Here is a 19,945-nt window from a genome sequence, read left to right on the forward strand (position 1 = left end):
AAATAACTTTTCCACTCTAGAAAAAAAAAAAAAAAAAAACGTAACTTCCTTGCAACTGGGATTCTCTAAAAGCTCTAACTGCCTATGCTCAGATGATTTTCTCATTGCCGTTTCCAGAATTTTGTACAGCGTGTACTAATTGAAGCTTACCACTTCTTACTAATGGTAAATGAAAAAAAATTTATTACCATATGGGCAAAACACATGTTCTCATTACCTTTGGAATCAGCTGCTTTTGGCGGCCACTTTTAGATTTCCTATGGAAATAATAGATGTCAAGGTTAAAAAAACAACAAAAAAACAAAACCTGTTCTTTCCCTTAACTCCTAGGATATGTGTTTTCATTAGCAAGCCAGTTGCAGTTAGTCAGCATAACAAGTTAGAAATATGTTTTTAGTGTGAAAAAAATGCGGAATATATTTTTAATGCACCACCAGATTAGCGAGAACGTGTTAATGGTCAGTGTTAAAAGGCCAGATGAACTATATGGGCACCCATTGGCAAACAAAGTGTAAATACATATCTAAACATCAACAACACACATTACAAAACCACACACATACAATCAGAGAGAATACGGTTATATCATTTGCGCCTATTTTTGACAATTTGCACTAACGCACAGCAATTATTTGCCACAGAGCAGTCTTTATTAGCAAACACAATACACATTGCAAGACACAATGCCAGCGCTCCCTAACAGCGAAGTGACCTTGGTTGCTTGATGGTCATGAAGCCCTTGCACACTCACTGTAAGTGGAGCCGGGAGTGCCTGCGTAGGGAAAGGGTGCGCAGTACATTGGCTGGGTCATCCCCCTGCCAGGAGAGTCCCTTTATGCTGTTCATCAGCTGAGAATGTCGCTCTCTGCCAGTGCCAGGATGAGAGACAGATTAGAGATTACAGAAAGCCCAGCTCTAACTTCTATAGTCTGAAAAGATTACTACTTCTTACATACAGGCAGCCAATCACCAAATTACTAAAACACAAGTATATGATATAGGCACACACCTAAATATTTATGAAACTAGTCTTGATTTTTTTGTAAGAATGTAGGTTTTGGGGCAATTACATGTCATGTAATAATCACCACCCAAAAACAAAATGATGAAAATATATCATAGTGACCAAAAATTACATTTGTGAATTACACTGGAACAGATAATGTGGCTAAGCCAAGACAAGACATAAAACTTCATGAACAGAAGACAACACAACCCAGTGCTTCAGAGAACACCTCAAACCCCATAGAATGCAAAGAAGACCAGAGTCAATAATTTGACAGTTCATTAGTGGTGGGGACATAAATCCATGCAATGTGACGCGGTGTTAAAGCCCTATTCCCTGCATGCAACTTAAGTGCCCCAAATAAGTGTGGACAAAAAAAATTGCATATACTTTTTTGCATCTCAATATTGACATAGTTTTTACATAGTCTTAAAAAGCAATGGAAAAAGAATCTCACATGTAGGAAGAAAATATAAATAACGTTCAAATTGGATCCGATTTTTGAGCGATTCATTTAAGACACTTTTTTGGAGCACAGTAAGCTGCATGACTTTGGGACAAAAATATAGTGCGTCAACCACAGCACTTACTTTTTGCTTTCATATATACTTATGATGTCTTCAAACACATCTATATCATAATCCTCGGCGCAATCATAGGAGAAATCGAGGAGAGAGTGGCTAAAGGTGGAGTACAGGTATGAATTAGGCCACTTACAGTGTTGTGAACTTACACATATATGCAACTGAAGTATCACTAGCTCTGAATAACATTCTGGTTTACTAACTGTAGATTTGAATTATATATTTTGTGCACAAAGTTTAGAAGACCCACAGACGCAACTATGCCTCTTTAAAACTAGGTAAGCCTTTTTTAATTTTTAAAAACCAGGGCTAGTATTTGTCTCTGCAGAAAACAGCCTATGTGCACTATCGGAATATGATACCATTTTGGAAATCTCTTGGCGCACACACTGCTGGGCTGCTAATCTTCAGTCTGGGACTTTGTACGCAGCAACTCAATGATGGCAAGAAGGAAATATATCTTCATATTAATCGACTTCAATATGGGCAGAACTTAACCAACATTAGAAATGTTAAAAATATTCAACTACTCACCGATATAGTTTGTCCACAGCAGCATTTGACTTCTGCAACTCTCCTAAAGGAGTCCTAGGTCCTTTTCGTATCACACCTAAATTGAAAGAGGAAACTAAAGAATAAATCAGACATTTTTAAAAGCCATGTTCTACTCTCTGCTTCCTGGTATAGGTAGAACCTTTTTTTGTGTACATTCTATGAAACATATAATCCACCTTGTTTTTTTTTTTAATCAAAGCAAAGCCATGTGAAGAAGAAGAGTTAACCAAGAGTAACTTGTATTTAAAATACTTTGTTCAAGACAACAATGTAGTAGAAATAAGTACATATAGTGAAGTTCAGAAATTTGATATATGTGGTTTCAGGTCAACACAAAAAGCAAATTCAATTTGATGTGGTAATGTAGTAAAAAGTAGGGAAGATGCCTAGAAGATAAATCAATGTGTTATGTACCTGCTGTCTTTTCTGCATGCTGCCTGCCTGCCTCATTGAGCACAGCCATTGATCTAATTGCAGCTCGTAATACAGCCCACCGGAAGACAGACACTGGGTCCATTCCAATTAGTTCACGGATGTAAGCACTGTCACTGCTACGGAGAAGAGCAACAATGTCGGGCCTCATGTAATCTGTATTTTTCTCACGGAAGTCCTATAAGAAGGAAAACAAGACATTCATTTGTACTGTTCTTAACAAGCTTGAAAATCTAAAGGTTATATGTTGAAGTCTAATAATTTTTTGAAAAGTACATTATACCAGGAGAGTTAACTTAACATTTTTCAAATCTAACAAGTCACTGTTACAAAAAAAAAAAAAAGGTTGATTGTATTCACCATAAATTCCTTTTCTTGGAATTTAGATACTGTGATTATATTGCAGCCTACAGGAAGATTGGACACTGGCAAAAAACTTTAACCCCTTCGTGACTGACGACGTACACTGTACCCCGATGCTGTTTAAACAGACTCCCGGCGGCTATTACCACCCGGACTCTGTTTAAACTTGTAAAGCCGACTGTCGGCTTTACAACAGAAGCGATTCTGGCGACTTACCTGTCGCCAGATCGCTTCTGCGTCCCGAAGAAGGGGCCCCCCCCCCGCCGGACACCCCCGCCGTGCTTCCCGGGCTCCGTTGCCCCTCCTACGGGCCCGGGACCGGCGATCTTTGTGTCCGCGGGGAGCTGGGGAGGAGGTCGACGAACTTCCGTTCATCGATCCCCTCCCCGTTCTATGGGACCGGGAGCGATGCAGATTGCATCACTTCCGGTCCCTGGGCTGTCAGTTCTGGGCTCCTGCAGCCCAGCTATAAGCTATTGAAGTGCGATCTGCACTTCAATAGCTCATTTCTAGTGTAAAGGTGACACTGAGGGTCTTTTGGACCCCCAGCATCACCTTAAAGAGGACCTGTCACCACCATCTGCTATTACATGGGGGGGCTTGCAAGCCCCCCCATGTGATAGCAGTCAAAGTAAAGTAAAAAAAAAAAAAAAAACAGTTTTTAAAATTAAAATGAAATAAAATAAATCTAATAATAATAAAAAAATTTTTTAAAGTCCCCCGCCCCCGCGAGCCCGCGCGTCGCCACGTAAACACGCGTCGGGTGCGCCTACGTATGAAAACGACGAACACGCTACACATGTTGGGTATCGCCGCGCACGCCGGAGTGAGAGCAATAATTCTAGGGCCAGTATTTTGGGGTATCTCTAAATTGATGACCTGTGGGGGCTTTTAAAGCGTCTTCTATGGACTTTTTGGGGTACTGCAGTTATTCGCCGTTTCACGGACGCACGCAATTTGTAAACTGGGCATGTTGGGTATCGTTTTACTCGTTGTAACCTCATCTTTTACATTCATTAAAAAAATTGGTATTTTATTGTGTTCTGGGGCATTTAATTAAATTTGTCACTAAATTTTGTGGTTTAATAAAGGACTTGCGCTAATATTGCGCTACATAAAAATTTGCAACTACCACCATTTTATTCTATAGGGTCTTGGCATTCAGAAAATATATAATGTTTGGGGGATTTAAGTAATTTTCAGGCCTAAAAAAGCTAATAGCTCCCCTATGCAGCATGCCTCAGATTTCTAGCAAAACAGTACCAGGCGCATGAACAGCAACACAGTTAAGGAGTTCCATGAAGGACACAAGCCCACTTCTAAAACTAGATGAGGCCAAGCCACCTACAAAATAGGGGAACCTACCGAGGACCAAAGGGAGGGCAATGATGTTTAAGACTTAGAGAAAAAGAACAGAGTGAAATTATGCCACATGGAAAGGAACACCAAACCTGAACCAATAAGAGGGTGATCAGCCAAAAAAAAAAAACATAGAAAATTCCAGTGAAGGGAAGAGCCCTTTTTTGGGCAACAGCACCTAAAAGAAACAGGCCCCAAGACAGAATTTAGGATAAAGCAGGTCCAGGTAAGAAAAAAAAGAAAAGAAAAGAGAAGAAAAGAGAAGTTGGTCTACATTGGAAACACCCAAGTATTTACATTCCTTAACCCAGACTATAAGATAGGAACTAGATAAAACCAAGACATCCTAACTGGTACATAAGAGGTGCCACTGGGGCACTACAGAAGAACTGCCCTTCCTATCCCTAACCTCAAGCTTTAGGTCTAAGAAAGCGCTTGATACCCTAGATCTAGCACAACGTCAACAGCCATGGAGCCAAGGACAGGAATCTTAGCAGTAACGCTAAGAGAATTTGCCTGATTAATGGCAGAGCAAGTGAAGGCATTCGAAGACTCACGGTATCTTCCAGTGCAGGAACCAGACTAGCTCTAGGCTGGTTAACCTCACCCACATTTTTCAACAATGAAACCTGACAAAGCCAGACACAAATCAGATTTTGCAGGTATTAGGCCCTTCAAGAAGATGCTGCCTACAGGGATCCATGATGCTGACCCTCTATAGTGAGGTTGTCTGAGAGTCCTACAATGAGGATAGCAGGAAAAAGCTTGTTGCAGTTGACCTCGTAGGGTTGCCATGTACTATTAAGGGTCTTACAGACCAGTTTACAGAAGGAAGGAGAGATGGCCCCAATTGCAAGTGCAAACAATTAGCCTGTGAGCCTTAAAGGGGCACACTCTGCACCAGAATGGCTGAGAGGCAAACTACCCAAGGACCTTCCAGGATTTAAAATCACCCCCACTTGTTGAAGTAGGAACACAACTTCATGCAGAAGGCTTCTGACTTCAAGGCTTATGGGCTGTGTGAGAGTCAGGCTTTGAGGGCCTGGGGGCACCGACTGCAGAGGTAGATGGAGAAAGACCACTCCCTACATCTGCTGCTTCAAGGCAGAATTGCTCTATGGCCTCCTGTAGAATCCTTGATGGTATCAAGTGTAGGACCAAAGAGGCGACATCCTTCAAAGGCCAAGCTGCTCTTTGGATATGGCATCAGCGTCCGATGCTGAACAGCCTACTTAACAGAGTGAGTAGTTTGAGACAGGGCAAGCGCTGAGGCAATGCCTTGGCTCCGGACCTGGAAACTGCTCCACAGCTAACTTTTACCAGTACACAATGCCTGTCATAAGCGGGAACCAGTACCCAAAAGTAGGGATGCACCGATACTTTGAGTACCAGTGCCGATACTTGGCTTTTTCACCAGTACTACCAGGGTTGCAGCTGGGACCTGGCCCTGGTGCTCCACCACTGTCCTGAAATTAGTCGATATTGTTTTAGAAAAACTGTCACATGGCAATAAACAAAAATGTATCAGTACTTGTAAGTACTTGGGCAAGTATCAGTACTCTTACTTGCAAAAATCGTATACACTTTATTTATATTTATAAAAATAAAATCATACATTAAAACAGAGATGTGCAAATCCCAGGAGCTCCGTGTGCTCCTTACAAATGACAGCTGTCTCCTAACTTTTGAATTTCTCTCTAGTCTAGTCTTGGAGCTCGAAAAGTATCTGTACCTGTACCAAGTACGGTACTTGGTATTGGTGCATCCCTACCTAAAAGATGACATTCCAAGCTACAACCGCAATGTCTAGTCCAGTGGGCTCTGGGTACAGCAAGTCAAGCTGAGGAAATGCCAATCCAGACAAATTTACGTAGAGACCAGCTCAAGTAGCGATGTAGGGAGAAATCTTAACTGAAGTCAGAGGCATAAGAACCAAATAAATATCAAAAGACGAGAAAAATTAATTGACTTCTCTCAGAAGTGCTGAAGAAAATACATCCATTCTCCTAGGACACTAGCAGAAAACTGAGCCATGCTGGGTAGGGGAGGGATTATCCTGAGCTGGCCCACAATTTTTCTTTTTGCCAGTGTCCAATCCTGGGGTAGGTAGCAGTATAACCCAACAGTATCTGAATTTTTGTGTCCCTTAATGGAGGAAAGAAAGGGTATTTACATTTGATTTAAAAAAGAAACTTAATGTAAATCTACTTCCCATAAACCAAGCAACGTTTCCCACCTGGATTATTCCTGACTGCTTATAGCTGTAATTCCACATAGCTGGACAATGAAGCCCCTGAGAAGAAAACCTGAACCATCTTAGTTTGTTAGGCTAATTCTAAGCTCATCTACATAAAAGTTGTCTTAAGTCCTTTAGGTTAGGAATCCAGCAGTTAAAGCAACACTAAACTCAGGAGTTTAATCCTCAATATGCATTCAAGTACCTAAAGGCTTGGTCCTCAAATATCAGCTGCACTTAACCTGTCTGCACAGAAAGCGGTATAACCCTTCCAGGGAGTGGCCTATTCTGTGTCAGATTTCGCTCAGCCCGTTGAGACAGTAACAAATCAAGGTTTATTGCACTTAATCAACATGAGTCCATGAGTAAACACCTCCTAACCATCCCTCATGCCTTATCCTTTAACACGTTTCACCACATGGGCTTAATCAGAGGTCTCTGATTAAACTCATGTGGTGAAACGCATTTTGGGAGAAGGTATGGGGGAGAGTTTGGAGGTGTATACTTATGGACTCATGTTGGATTAACTGCAGTAAAACTTAATTTTTTTACATACACCGGCAAGTGCACCTTTGGTCTGCATCTGATGTGGGTGGTTGGTGTATTACCGAAGATAGAATTGGAGCGGTGGGACTCTGGTGTTTGGCGACCTAAAGGCTCGGTGTTCTCTGCATTAAGGTAAAAAGAAAACAACCCCCCCCCCATGTGATGGACCACAATCTCACGTTTAGTTACCTAATTTGTATTGAGATTGTAGATCATCAACGGAGCAAGCTTGGAGTGATGGCTACTTTACAACACACACAGGGACCATGGGGAACTAAAGTAGCCACCCTCCAGAAGGAAAAACAATGTAAGCAGGAATGCAGCGATAATTTGAAGGATCTACAGCTAAATGGTGCACAAATAAGGTACAGTACTGTTAACAGTTCAGGTACATAAATGCATTTTTTAAGGTTTAACTCCTCAGTTTAGTGTCACTTTAAATAGCCCAAACATGGTTACAACTACTATGCTGACCCATTACAGTAGGTCAATTGGGGGATGAAAGGTAATTTTATGGACATAAAATTAAAATGTTTTTTTTTTTTTATGAATCCCCACAGTTAACCCCCCAAAAATACAACTTAGGAGCTTACCTTGATCTGGTACTTGACTTTGCCTGCAAAATGACGAATGATGAACGCTGGCTCCATGACAGGTGTTGCCACAAAATACTTATTATCCTCATGTTGCTGCTTGAACTTGGCAAGCAGTGTACGGTATGTGGCGTGAGGGAAACTGTGGTAACAGAAAACATACTTATAAAAAGAATTACACAGAAAATAAGAAAAAAAAATGCATGGCCTTCATGTCCCCCAAATCAGACAATAAAAAGGCATGCACGAGTAATAATGGTAATTAGGGATGTACCAATACCATTTTTTCTGTATAGAGTACAAGTACCAATATGTTCCAGTACACGCGGATACCAGGGCACTGAATCAGGAAGCTGGGCGGCGGGTCATGGTCCTTCCTGATTGTCTGGGAAGCTGGTGTTCTTTTGAGGCTGCCGAGCGGTGGGTCATGAGGTGTCGCCCGACTTCCTGATTGCTAGGCAGCCTGGCTTCCTGACCAACAAGTGAAGCTGGCTTCCTAGCAAAACCGGAAGCCAGGTAGCACATCATGACCTGCCACCCAGCCTTCTGAATAGTTAGGAAGCCAGCTTCACTTGTTGCTAGGCAGTCTGGCTTCCTGACCAATCGGGACGCGGGTCATGATGTTGAAAGAAAGACGGCTCCATGCTCCCTCTGATGGGAAATTCCGTTATCAGAGGCAAGTATTGAAGCATTTGGGCGAATACGAGTACTCGCCCAAATACTCTGTATCAGCACGGATACTAGTATCGGTACATCCCTAGTGGTAATACTACGTCAAAAAAACCCATGTAGCCCCATTGTGGGAAACAAAATCAGTGACACAGCCACAAGGTATAAAAATAGAATCTTTGTTTGCATTGCAAAAGGTGTTTATAAAAAGCAGCGTTGGTATGGTTGTATTGGCTTACAAGGGGGGTGATCATTGACTAGTCTGCCGATTGACTGAAGACATGGGTAAATAATCAGTTGGTGAGCAAAAATTGCAAGGTTAATCACAATAAAAATAAGTGCAATGAGGTGATTGAATAAGAGCATATTACTCATACCCATGACCTGAGCGGAGGATGGAGATACAGACTGGCGTCTTTACTGTGGCTGGAGTTCAGGTTATATGGTTATTTAGTCATTTCAACAGCTTGTCGATTTTTTGCCAATTAAACTAGCCTTATTACAGAGATATACAAGTTGCATTCTATACAATATATTTAAAGTGTTACAGTGGTATTACAGCAGGTACAGATAACATAATAGCATTAAGCATTTATTACAATATTCCAATACATTGTAATGACAGAATGTAAAGACCAGCAACTATGCAATATTAAAAGCACTGTTTTGGTATGAAAAAACAAACTGACAGCAATTTAAAAATAGTAAGAAAAAAAAACCCTCTGTATATGAATGCGATTTATATTTTACAAAGATTATAAAAAGACATTCTAAAACACAAAGTACTGATTAGATATACTGTACATCAAAGGAAATCAACCAGCCCCAGCCCAAATCTAGAGCGAATCCTTTTCTTTTAGTATTGAATACAGTAAGAAATTACGCCTGTCCTTTCAGGTTTTCCTTTGTCTGGGTCCCAGAAACAACAGATAAAACAGATGTTCAGATAAAACATGGCTATTGGACTTTTCAGCACTTTCTGTTGCTGTGCCAGTTGGTCACCAGAACAAACAGAGAGGGTGACACCGACCGCAAAAAAAACCCCCCAAAAACTCAAATAATGTTGCATCAAACTCCTTTTTTCAAAACGAAAACAAATGAGTTTAGAATTTAGATTAATTAGAAGGCAGCAAGGAGAGTTATTCATAAGGCAAACTTGCATTTAGCAATCTGGAGATGCGGTTAGAGGAAAAGTATACCATGGTTCTTATATTTTTGTTGCTTTTTCCTTGCACCTTGTTGGTTCAGCAGTCTAGCATTGTGGAGGCATCTGGCAATGTACACATTATTGCCAAAATATTTCAATTTGGCATGTTTAGAGAAAGAAAAAGTTACAAGACTTGGTAGTTCCCACTGGAACTACTTTTTTTGATCAGGTTAATCATTTATAACCATAATCACAGTGTAAGTGAGAAGAATCAAAATGAATTCAAATATCTTGGGAAAAATATCAGAAAATACATTAAAAAAATGTTTTTTGGCAAGCCAATTAAAAAAAAGAAAGAATGATGGTCTAACAGAAAAAATATTTTATTTTGAAATTAGGAGCTAATAAAATAAAACACAATTTTACTTTCTTCCCTTATACTTGGAGAGCAGTTAATCTGTGCCACAGTGTTTTACATCCTGTATCTCTGAACACTCCTAATACACCTCAGTTTACCCAGAGAATAGGAAAAGATTGCATCATTAAAGACAAGCTTTCTTTCCCAAGATATGATCATTTGCGACATGCAACGGGCATAAAAACTTAATTTCTCTTTATAACAGAAAAGGGATGGAGTAAATTACAAAAGGGTTATGCTATGTGGCCAAAGATGCACATAGTGCTTTGCTGGTTCTTGAATTACTAAGTTTTAATGATAGAATGTACTTTATTATATTTTGCCAAAACAAACTTCCAAAACGCACATGAAAAAGGACCAAAACAATGTAGTAGATCACCTAAATGAAACATATTTTTAGAGTAGCTCTGCCTTTAAGAGGGGAAATAATTCAAAAACGTTAAATAAACCAAAAACATAAATGATTAACACTAAATCATAACAAAAACACAGACATCTCTAGCTTTTTGAACTACATACTTGCTTTCTTCATCCAGCAGGTAGAAGAGACCTGTTGGTTTCTTGCTGATCAACTGTATGCAGCCAACATTATCTGTATAATCAATATTGTGCCAGCTAATTCCTTCACATTGGTATTCCTCCTATGAATGAAACATCACAATACTAACTTTATCAAAAACAGGTTTCTATTAGTAGCAGTAGTAAAAGTAATCAAGTATAAAGAAAAAAAAAAGAAGTTAAACGTAATCTAGGACAGTAGGAGTTAAGATTAGTATTGCTCATAGCAACCAAATGTTTGCTTCAGTTTTATAATTTGCTCCAGAAAAAAAACAACGTTGAAGTGTTGTATCCCTTTACCTTCTTTTAATGTAATACAGCAGTAAAGATTTGCATGTATTTATAAAGACTAAAAAAGAAAAAAAGTTTAAAAAAAACAAAAACTAAAATAATTTAGTACATATCTGGAATTCATGCACATTTTCCTATGTTGTTATCCATCTAAATGAGCTACAAGTAGAGAAAAAACTGTTGATGTGGCAGAAATATTCCTGCTTGAGCTGACAACACAATAAGGCTGATTTAGTAAAGCAGTTGGGAATCTTCACCCAATAAATTGTTTAAACAATCACATCATATGCAGATTAAAGAAGTAAACAGGAATATGCTTATCACATTTACTGAACATGTGACTGTGTAATTTATTATGTGAGGAATCTTAGTAATCAGCCTCAGTGTCTTTTGAGCTCTGAAATCCTAAACACATGATGTCAGCCCTGCCTACTTTATTTCTTGTGGATTACAAAGGACGCAGCAGTCTCCTCATTCCCCTTCCACTTCTCATCTTCATAACTCTGCCCTGGCACAGGAAGTATTTTTGGCAGATTCAAAAGGTACTTTTTGCATTTATCAAACTGATATCACACAACTCTTTTAGTGGTATACTTAACAGACCAAGAGGGTGCAAATAAGATAATTTTACTGGTCGGGTTTTCATGCACTTTAACTTGTACAGACCTATTGGTTGCACTCATGAATCAGGCACACCAGTTCTGCTTGAATCCCTTCCTAATGTTAACTGGGCAATGCAGAACAGTATTTCTCGACTTAAAGGAGAACTATGAGGCGAGTGCTTTTCACTCACCTCATAGTTCTAGCCGACCTGTGACAATGAGACTGTCACAGGTCGGCTCAGAGGATCGGGAGGTGAGAGAACACATACCGGCGTTCGCTCACCTCTCTATCCTGTCACGGCTCTCTGCCGTGACGGGAGGGGCTGGATTCCCCCCTCCCCGCTCCGCCAGCGCTGACTGGTGGATCATACGGGGGAGGGTACAGCTGGCTCTGCCTCTAGATAGGCAGAGCCAGCTGTCACTCACGCAGCTGGGCGGATCTCGACATCGATGTCGGGATCCGCTCCGGCGCCTCAGTATCTCAGCTGTAGCTCGCGGTATACTGAGCTTAGTGTAACGGGAGGACGCTAGTTTGTGTCCTCCCGTTACCCAAAGGAGAACTATGGGGAAAAGCATTGACCCCATAATTCTCCTTTAACCACTTGAAGACCAGGTGTTTCACCCCCTTCCTGGCCAGGCCATTTTTCAGTGTTCAGCGCTGCGGTACTTTGACTGACGTTTATTCCGTCATGCAATGCTGTACTGATACGAATTTCATACCATTTTTTGGGGACAGATAGAGCTTTCTTTTGGTGGTATTTAATCACCGCTGGGGTTTTTATTTTTTACTATATAACAAAAAAAGTACCCTAAATTTTGTAAAAAAAACATTTTTCCCTATAAAATGTTATGAAACATTTATTTTCACCGCAATTTTTTGGTATAATATAAAAGACGGTGTCAAGTTGGGTAAATAGACACTAAATATGTCAACCTTTAAAATTTGATGGCCCTAAAAGTTCACCAAACAGGTCCTCTTTATGGAGACATCAGGGGTCTCCAAGACCTCTGATGTCACCTAGGGACCCCCACAGAAGCTGATGAAGCAGAGATCTGCTTCATCAGCTTCTCTCCGGTGTTCTGCACCAGACAGTGACACTGAATGCAGTAAGTGATGTAATATACATCACTTCCTGCATTCGGGGACAGGAAGAGAGATCAAAAGGGAAATCGAGTAATGATCTCCCTTTGATCTCCTGTTAGAGCGTCGCCGTGCCGGTCCCAGCCGCACTGGCCACATCGGATCACGGACCGGCAGCGGCGACGAGGAGACGACGGGACATAGGTACGGGGGGGTGGGTTTTTAAACAAATAAACAAAACTCTTAAATGAGTGCAGTGCCCACTATTGGACTTTTCTACTTTTATATACAGAGTGGCCAGATTATTACGACCACCTGACGTTTGTAGGCAAATCGGCTATAATTTTGCAGGTGCTCGTATTGTGCAGGAGTGGTTTCAACAACATGAGAGAGACTTTACCTTGCTTACGTGGCCCCCACAATCACCAGATCTCAATCCAATTGAGCATTTGTGGGACGAAGTTGAAAGAGCCATCAGGCAGCTGGTTCCACAACCATCAAATCTCACAGAACTGGGCAGTGCTATTCATCAGGCATGGTGTCAGATTTCCTCGCATCACCTTTCAACATCTCGTGGAGTCAATCCCAAGAAGAAGCGCCGCAGTATTGAAGGCAAAAGGTGGCCCAACAAAGTACTGATGGGGTGGTCATAACAATATGGCCACTCAGTGTATGTGTCATCAACAATGATGCTGGAGAATTAGGAACTTGGGGAATATTTCACTATGGTGCACTGATGCAGTTAACTCAGATTGGTCTGTACAACAAATGTATAAAATAAGAGCATAGAAATTAAAACGTGAGAACATTAAAGGAGAACTATGGGATCAGGGCTTTTCCCCTTAGTTCTCCTTAGGGTAACGGGAGGACACAAACTAGCGTCCTCCCGTCACCCTAGGCTCAGTATACCGCGAGCTGTAGCATTGTCACAGGTCGCCTAGAACTATGAGGCGAGTAAAAAGCACTCACCTCATTAGTTTTCCTTTAAGAAGCAAAACACTAGTGGAAAACAGTACAGAGCAAGGTAGATGAAGCCAGATAAAGCAGAGTGAAAGTGCAGTGATGTGCCATAAGAAAGGTGAGATGAGGACTATGAACAAAAGTAACATTAGTTGCAGAGCTGTTCCAGGATGCTAGAAAAATCAGTGTAGACAAGAGTTGTATTATTTCCAATGAAAAAAAAGGATTATCCTTTTGCACCTATGAAACAACCAGGGTTTGATCAGTATCTGTTACTAGGATAAGCTTGTAATTAGGGATACAGCGATACCAACACTAGTATCAGTGCCAACACTGAGTATTTGGGCAAGTACTCGTACTCATGCAAATGCTCAGATACTTATTCTGATACCGGAACTTCCGGTCAGAGGAAATCTTCCACGAGGGTACATGGAGACTGCTTCCCGGCCAATCAGGAATCCGGGCAGCGGGTAATGACTCACGGCTTGGCATCCTGATTGGCTGGGAAGCAAGCTCAATGCTGTTTGGCTGGCTCCATGCTGATTAGCCAGGAAGCCAGCTCCATGCTGATTAGCCAGGAAGCCAGCTCCATGCTGATTAGCCAGGAAGCCAGCTCCATGCTGATTGGCCAGGAAGACAGCTTCCTGGCCAATCAGCATCTAACCGGCTTCCAGGCCAATTAGGAAGCTGGAAAGCTGGTAATGACCTGGTTCCATGCTGATTGGCTTGGATGCCGGCATCCTGGGCCAATCAGCACTGAGCTGGAAAAACAGCATGGAGACGGCTTTCTGGGCAATCAAGAAGGTGGGTGGTGGGTAATGACACGCTGCTCCGGCTTCCTCATTGCCCGGGAAGCCGGCTCCATGCTACCATAAGTACCGGTACCCGGTATTGTCTAGTACCAGTATCAGTGCATCCCTACTTGTAATAACACCAACCAAATTTCCTATCTAAACCCAGCTCGATATTAAGATATGCAGTCAGAATTACTCTAGCTTTAGCTTATTTGTTGAAGACAACCAATCAACTTCACAGTATAGGCAATTTCTTAAAGGGATGTCATGTTCAGCCAATATGTAGTCAACACAACCTGCATTAAGTTAGTGACTTGCCAATTTCAACAACGTAAATTAAAATAAACTTCCTCTTCTCCACTATTTTTTAGTTTCCCAGTCCCCCTTGTTCTCTTCTTGCGTGAAACAACTTTTTAGGGCACTAGATTACAGCATCTCTTTTTGCAAATGTTCATTCTGATATTACAGTTTTGTAATATCCGTTTATTCTGAGAATCTGTAGAAATTGGCTTTTTACTTTCTAACCCTGAATATGTCCAGAATAGTTTCTACCATGCTTTTTTGTATTTCTTTCTCTCAGAAATCTTTAATTTAAATAAGCACATAAAATAATATTAGTGACAAGAATTTCCCCCATGCATCAGTTTACTATGTCAGTCATAGACATGTAATTCTCTGTAAATATGGAATATGAATTTGACTCATACCTGTTCTAACTTGAAGATGTGCTGGTTGAAGTAATACTGGAGCTGCTCATTGGCATAATTAATGCAGAACTGTTCAAAGCTATTGTTTTCAAAGTCTTCAAACCCAAAGATATCAAGGACTCCAATAGATAAGCACTGAAGAAAGGGTAAATACCAAGATATAAGTGTACGCATATCTGTTAAAATTACACTATGTCATTAAATACAATGTAGCTTGCATAAGTAAAAGAGCCAGAAAGTGTAAAAAGCTGTATCAATAATGAGGGAAAAAACTAAAATATTTTAATTCCCAACTAAAGTCTCACACATCTGTAAAAATTAAGTCAAGGCAACTGGACTTGCTGTATTTTTCTTGAAGATGTTTCACTGGTCATCTAACCAGCTTTCTCAATTCAGAATGACTTGTACAAAAAATTATCTGGGAACAAGTATGGTAAATGTTGCTCCAAAATACAGAGAAATACAGCAAGTCCAGTTGCCTTGACTTAATTTGTACAGATATACCATGACATTGATGAACGAGAACCTTCACAGACAAAGTCTCACACCCACCTTTTTATTTGTCAATGGTCCCCTACTCCCTACTCCCACAAGTTGTATTTGTGGTCGATTATTCCTAAGAAAAGCCTTAAAATACCCTTTTCTTTTCCTGCAACGAAGCCACATAAACTTGTATAGAAGAGGAGGGGATGTGCGAGATCAGGTCTGTGTGAAATAGCACTGGGTCTTTTCGGGTGCCTAATGGACTGGCCAGTCATATTTAGTCACCATGCACAACTGCTGTAAAAGAACGTGGAGGTAAGACTATGGAAATGGAGGCTACTTGAGCATTCTTCACTCTGGGTCTGCTTTTGTATTTCAGCTCCCTCCTCTTAATACAGAAATGTGCGAGATGAATAACTTCAGTCTACCCCATTGTTTGTTGTTTTAAATAGCATACGAATTTTGGTCAGGCTTTTGTGCGGTTCGAATCTTGTGGAAAAGTTTACTTTCACTTCATTACTAGTGCCACTTGGGACAGGAAGTTAAAATATTCACAGTGTGGACAGCCGTAAACCCAATTTCCCCCCTAATCCCCCACCCCCACTTTTTTGTTCTAAAACGCTTTGGGTACTCTTCTATTTAGCAAAGTACTCTTCTTCGCAAAATGAAATACTCATTTATAACATGAATGGTTATTAGAACTGAAGATATCTGAAATACAGTTGTGGTTCTGAGAAACATTGGATTGTTGTATTCCCCAAAAATCCTTCTCTTTCAGGTTATTGAGGGGCACAGGATTCAGAGGTTATACTGCTGCCTGCAGAAGGGTTTAGACACTGCAAACAAAAAACCAGTCACACATTCAGCATGCCTCAGTTTTGCAACAGGCGGTACCAAAAGAAAAAGAACGAACAAAGAGGGCAGGGCCTGTGTCCCTTAATGAACTCTGAGAAAAGGATCTTACATTAAGAACAAAAATCAATGAACAAACAAAAAAAAGCAATTTTGCTAAAAGCAAACGGCATCCTGCTAAATAAGGGTCACTGAAGATCAAAGCAGTCACACTTTCCTCAGGGAGGGGGGGGGTATGGGCTATGCAGGGGCTGCCTTCTGCCAGAGACTGGAGGTCTGTTTATTCAGTGTTTACAGAGTTAACCAACAACTCCTGGTAAAAAAAATATTTTGTACAAATAAAAAATTTCCCTGAGCCCTTGGAAAACCGAGTACCTATGAAACTAGAGTAATCAAAAGCAATTATACCACTTATACTTCTCGATATAGGAGACAGTTGTCTTCAGAGAAATCTCTCAAAACGGTTACATAAAGAAGCCACAGCTTTGCAAACAGTGCAAACAGGGACAACTTTTGTATTTTATCTTGGGGGGGCGGGGGTGGTGGACGACACGTTAAAAACGGGTAGACTTCTATTTATTTTTATTGCTAAGAACAAGCTACAAGTAATGTAAAACTGGGAAAGTGTACTTTATTTTTCTGATGCAGGACGAAAATCAATGTTGATTGCGGCTACCTGACCTATGGTGTGGACTTTCGCTACCTGTACAAGAGCCCGCTTAGGGTTGTCTGAGAGAGAAATTATTTTGTTCATCATATGGACCCTTAGGCTTTAGAGGTGGAGAAAGAATACATTGTTGCAGATTTAGAAGCAGGACCTCTATGCTGCTCACTCACATTGACGGACTCCTCCACATCTTTTTTGTTGAGCAAAGCATGGTTTATCCGGAGGACTATCCAATCAAACAAGGCACTGTACAGAGATTTTGCCATTGAATCACGGGCAGTAACAGCCTGAAAGATTTGTAAGAGGACAGCTTATGTCAGATAAAAGAAGATAACAGTATTTGCCTAGTACAGATCCAATACAGTTGTCATATTGTACTTGGCAAAGGAAAATAAAATGCTAAATAAGAGAAATATATTAATAGTATTATAAAAATTTCTACATGCTTATAAATTCACAGCTTTATACTATAAAAGAAAATAGTGTATGAATATAGTGTATGAATTATAGTGTATGTAGAAAATACATAAAGTCAGAGTCAGGAAGGAGAGCGGTACAAACAAACACTCAGTGATCAGCGATCGCTGAGTGTCTGTACATAATTGAGGATATGGTATGGTTACTATGTCCTCAATTATGAATGAAGGGGAAGTGATCTACATCACCCCCTGTTCATTCATAGTTGTGGTTATAGTAAACACACTATGTTCTCAAGTTATCAATGAACAGGAAAACTCAGAGGATTCCTGTTCATTGATAACAGGGGATACAGAAAAAGAGATAGAGGACTTTGTGTTCTCAATCTTTTTCTATTTTAAAAAGGGAAATATCAGGGGTCTGTTTAGATCTCTAATATTTCCCTGAAGCCCCTAAAAAGTAGAAAATAAAAATATTTAAGAAATTTGAAAAAAATTTAAATAAAAACATTTTCAGTTTCGGCCTGACAATTTTTTTGTTTCACTTTGGTTTCCGTTTCTAAATTTCTATTTCGGTGCACCTCTACTTTGTACCTGTGTTTCTATCTCCATTAGTAGTTTACACAAAAAAAGATACATTTATTTGTGATTCCTGTTAAGCTCATCGGAAGTGACAAAGATGCTGCATTTCTAGAAAGATCAACAGGTAATTTTAGCATTTGCTAATAATGTGTTTAGCCTGAAAAAAAGAAAACTAATAAAGCTACTACATTTAAGAGTTTGTAAGCTGCAATATATACATTTTTTTTTAGGTTTAGTTACTCTTTAAAGCCCACCTCCAGGGAAATTAAAAGTTGGGGCTACCCTCGTACTACAAGGGATATCTACTTTGTATGCGTCGGAGACAGGAAAAAGCAGTTTTACTTAACTGATCCCCACTCACGCCTGCTCCCCACAGGCTCTATAGCCCTGCATGGCACGTGAGGACACCGTGGAGTCCACAGCCAGAGCGGAGGTGTAAAAGAAAAGAGCACCAACTTCTAGGGGAGCTGTTATCAGGTAAAAAAGGAAGGCAAAACCTTTCACACACTTGGAGGGGGAATTTAAAAGCTACTGTAAATTCTACAAAGGTTTAAAAACATGGAGTAAAAAGTGAGCGCTTATGCCGAATCAAATCTTTCTACTTACCTCATTGAGGCTATAAGGCAGGATGAGTTTCTCATTTACAGTAACCGTTTTTCTCTTGGTCAGAGCTTCGACGAGCATTTCCCTCTTAACCTGATGTTTAAGTGAAATAAATAAAAGCAATAGCGAAGTCATACAAAAAGGTATATACTGTACATAATTTGAAAATGTACACTTTCACGAAACATGCCTTAAAAAAGGTATTGAACAGCAAATAAAAAACTAAAAAAACATAAAATGCTAGATTTACAAACTACATGAATACAGCAAGCCAAGAAGAAAGCGCTGCACACCGCTGACGTCACCTTAAAACTTTATTGCAGCTTGACAGCCAGCAAGATCCTGTCCCCTGCAGTGCAGGACATAGTGTGCAGCTTGGAGTTCTCCTGATCAGAGATCACAGCAGGCCAAAAGAGGTGCATAATGGGCACCACTGGGATAGAGTATGAAATGGATCAAGTTTATTGTCTGTGTCACATTAGGGAGAGTTTCCTTCACTTCTAGTTTTGAGACAAACAGAATGTAAGAGTGGGGATAATTTCTCAAACAGTTGTCACAGGAACAAATGTCCCTAATGCAAGCTTTTTCCCTCTATTAACCCTTTCGCTGCCAAGCCCTCCGGAACATTTTTCAAATCAGCTGGCCAAGCCATTTTTCCTATTGATTTGATTTTCAACTGCTGGGTTGCTAGCGTTTGTAAAAGACCCCCCAAACCATATATTTTCTGAAAGCGCAAGCCCGGTAGAATAAAAAGATGGTGATACTAAATTTGTAGGCCCTGCGATAATTGCGCAAATGTTTCTCAAATTAATATTAAACAGATAAAAATACACAATTCAATTGTTAAAACACACCAAAATCAGTATCCGTGCACAAAAATATATATTTTCTGATTAAATCCAAAAGATAAAAAACTGTATTGAGTTAATAAATAACAAATATTTGCAAATTTGTAATTGCGCCTTTTTGCGAAAAGGTAAAAAAATGAAGGTACGCAAAACTGTAAATAATCGACTTATGTAAAAAATTGTTTTGGTGTTTGTGTTGTGATAAAATGATACAGGTGTATATTTAATTGCAACACAAGGTATCACAACGCATGGCAATGAGTCACAAAGCTTTGCCATGCACTGCCACAGTTAATTTAATGTTTTTTTTAAAAGAAAAATAATACATTAAAAAGATCATGCACTGCGATGCGTTCTAACAACGCACTCCACCAAATCCTCAATTTCTTTTTGTGCAGCCTCAGCACTCAATGAATGGGAAGCACTCAGTACAGAGGCTTCCCATTCCATTTCAGAAACTGCTGATAGTAAAATATTTACTATCAAGCAGTTTATGAATGGGGAGAAGCCTCCATAGGGAGTGCTACTCCCCATTCAGAAATTCATGAATGAACAGGCTGTGATGTAAATCACAGCCTGTTCATTCATAACTG

General features: G+C 40.2%; 1 protein-coding gene across 1 annotated transcript in view; it reads right to left on the reverse strand.

The window, feature by feature from the left end:
* MYO9B (myosin IXB) overlaps nucleotides 1-19,945 on the reverse strand; it is a gene marked incomplete at its 3' end in the record, with an annotated part of 99,197 nt that overhangs the window by 22,352 nt on the left and 56,900 nt on the right. The window contains exons 10-19 of the mRNA XM_018568204.1: nucleotides 18,508-18,597; nucleotides 17,074-17,190; nucleotides 14,902-15,036; nucleotides 10,428-10,549; nucleotides 7,675-7,816; nucleotides 2,560-2,755; nucleotides 2,125-2,200; nucleotides 1,597-1,686; nucleotides 752-865; nucleotides 218-257 (exon numbers count right to left, since the gene is read on the reverse strand). Of these exons, the coding sequence (XP_018423706.1) occupies nucleotides 218-257; nucleotides 752-865; nucleotides 1,597-1,686; nucleotides 2,125-2,200; nucleotides 2,560-2,755; nucleotides 7,675-7,816; nucleotides 10,428-10,549; nucleotides 14,902-15,036; nucleotides 17,074-17,190; nucleotides 18,508-18,597 (1,122 nt within the window). The remainder of the gene's footprint in view (nucleotides 1-217; nucleotides 258-751; nucleotides 866-1,596; nucleotides 1,687-2,124; nucleotides 2,201-2,559; nucleotides 2,756-7,674; nucleotides 7,817-10,427; nucleotides 10,550-14,901; nucleotides 15,037-17,073; nucleotides 17,191-18,507; nucleotides 18,598-19,945) is intronic.

Source organism: Nanorana parkeri, unplaced genomic scaffold (genome assembly GCF_000935625.1).
Source record: "Nanorana parkeri isolate BGI_ZX_2015 unplaced genomic scaffold, ASM93562v1 scaffold1154, whole genome shotgun sequence".
NCBI lineage: Eukaryota > Metazoa > Chordata > Amphibia > Anura > Dicroglossidae > Nanorana > Nanorana parkeri.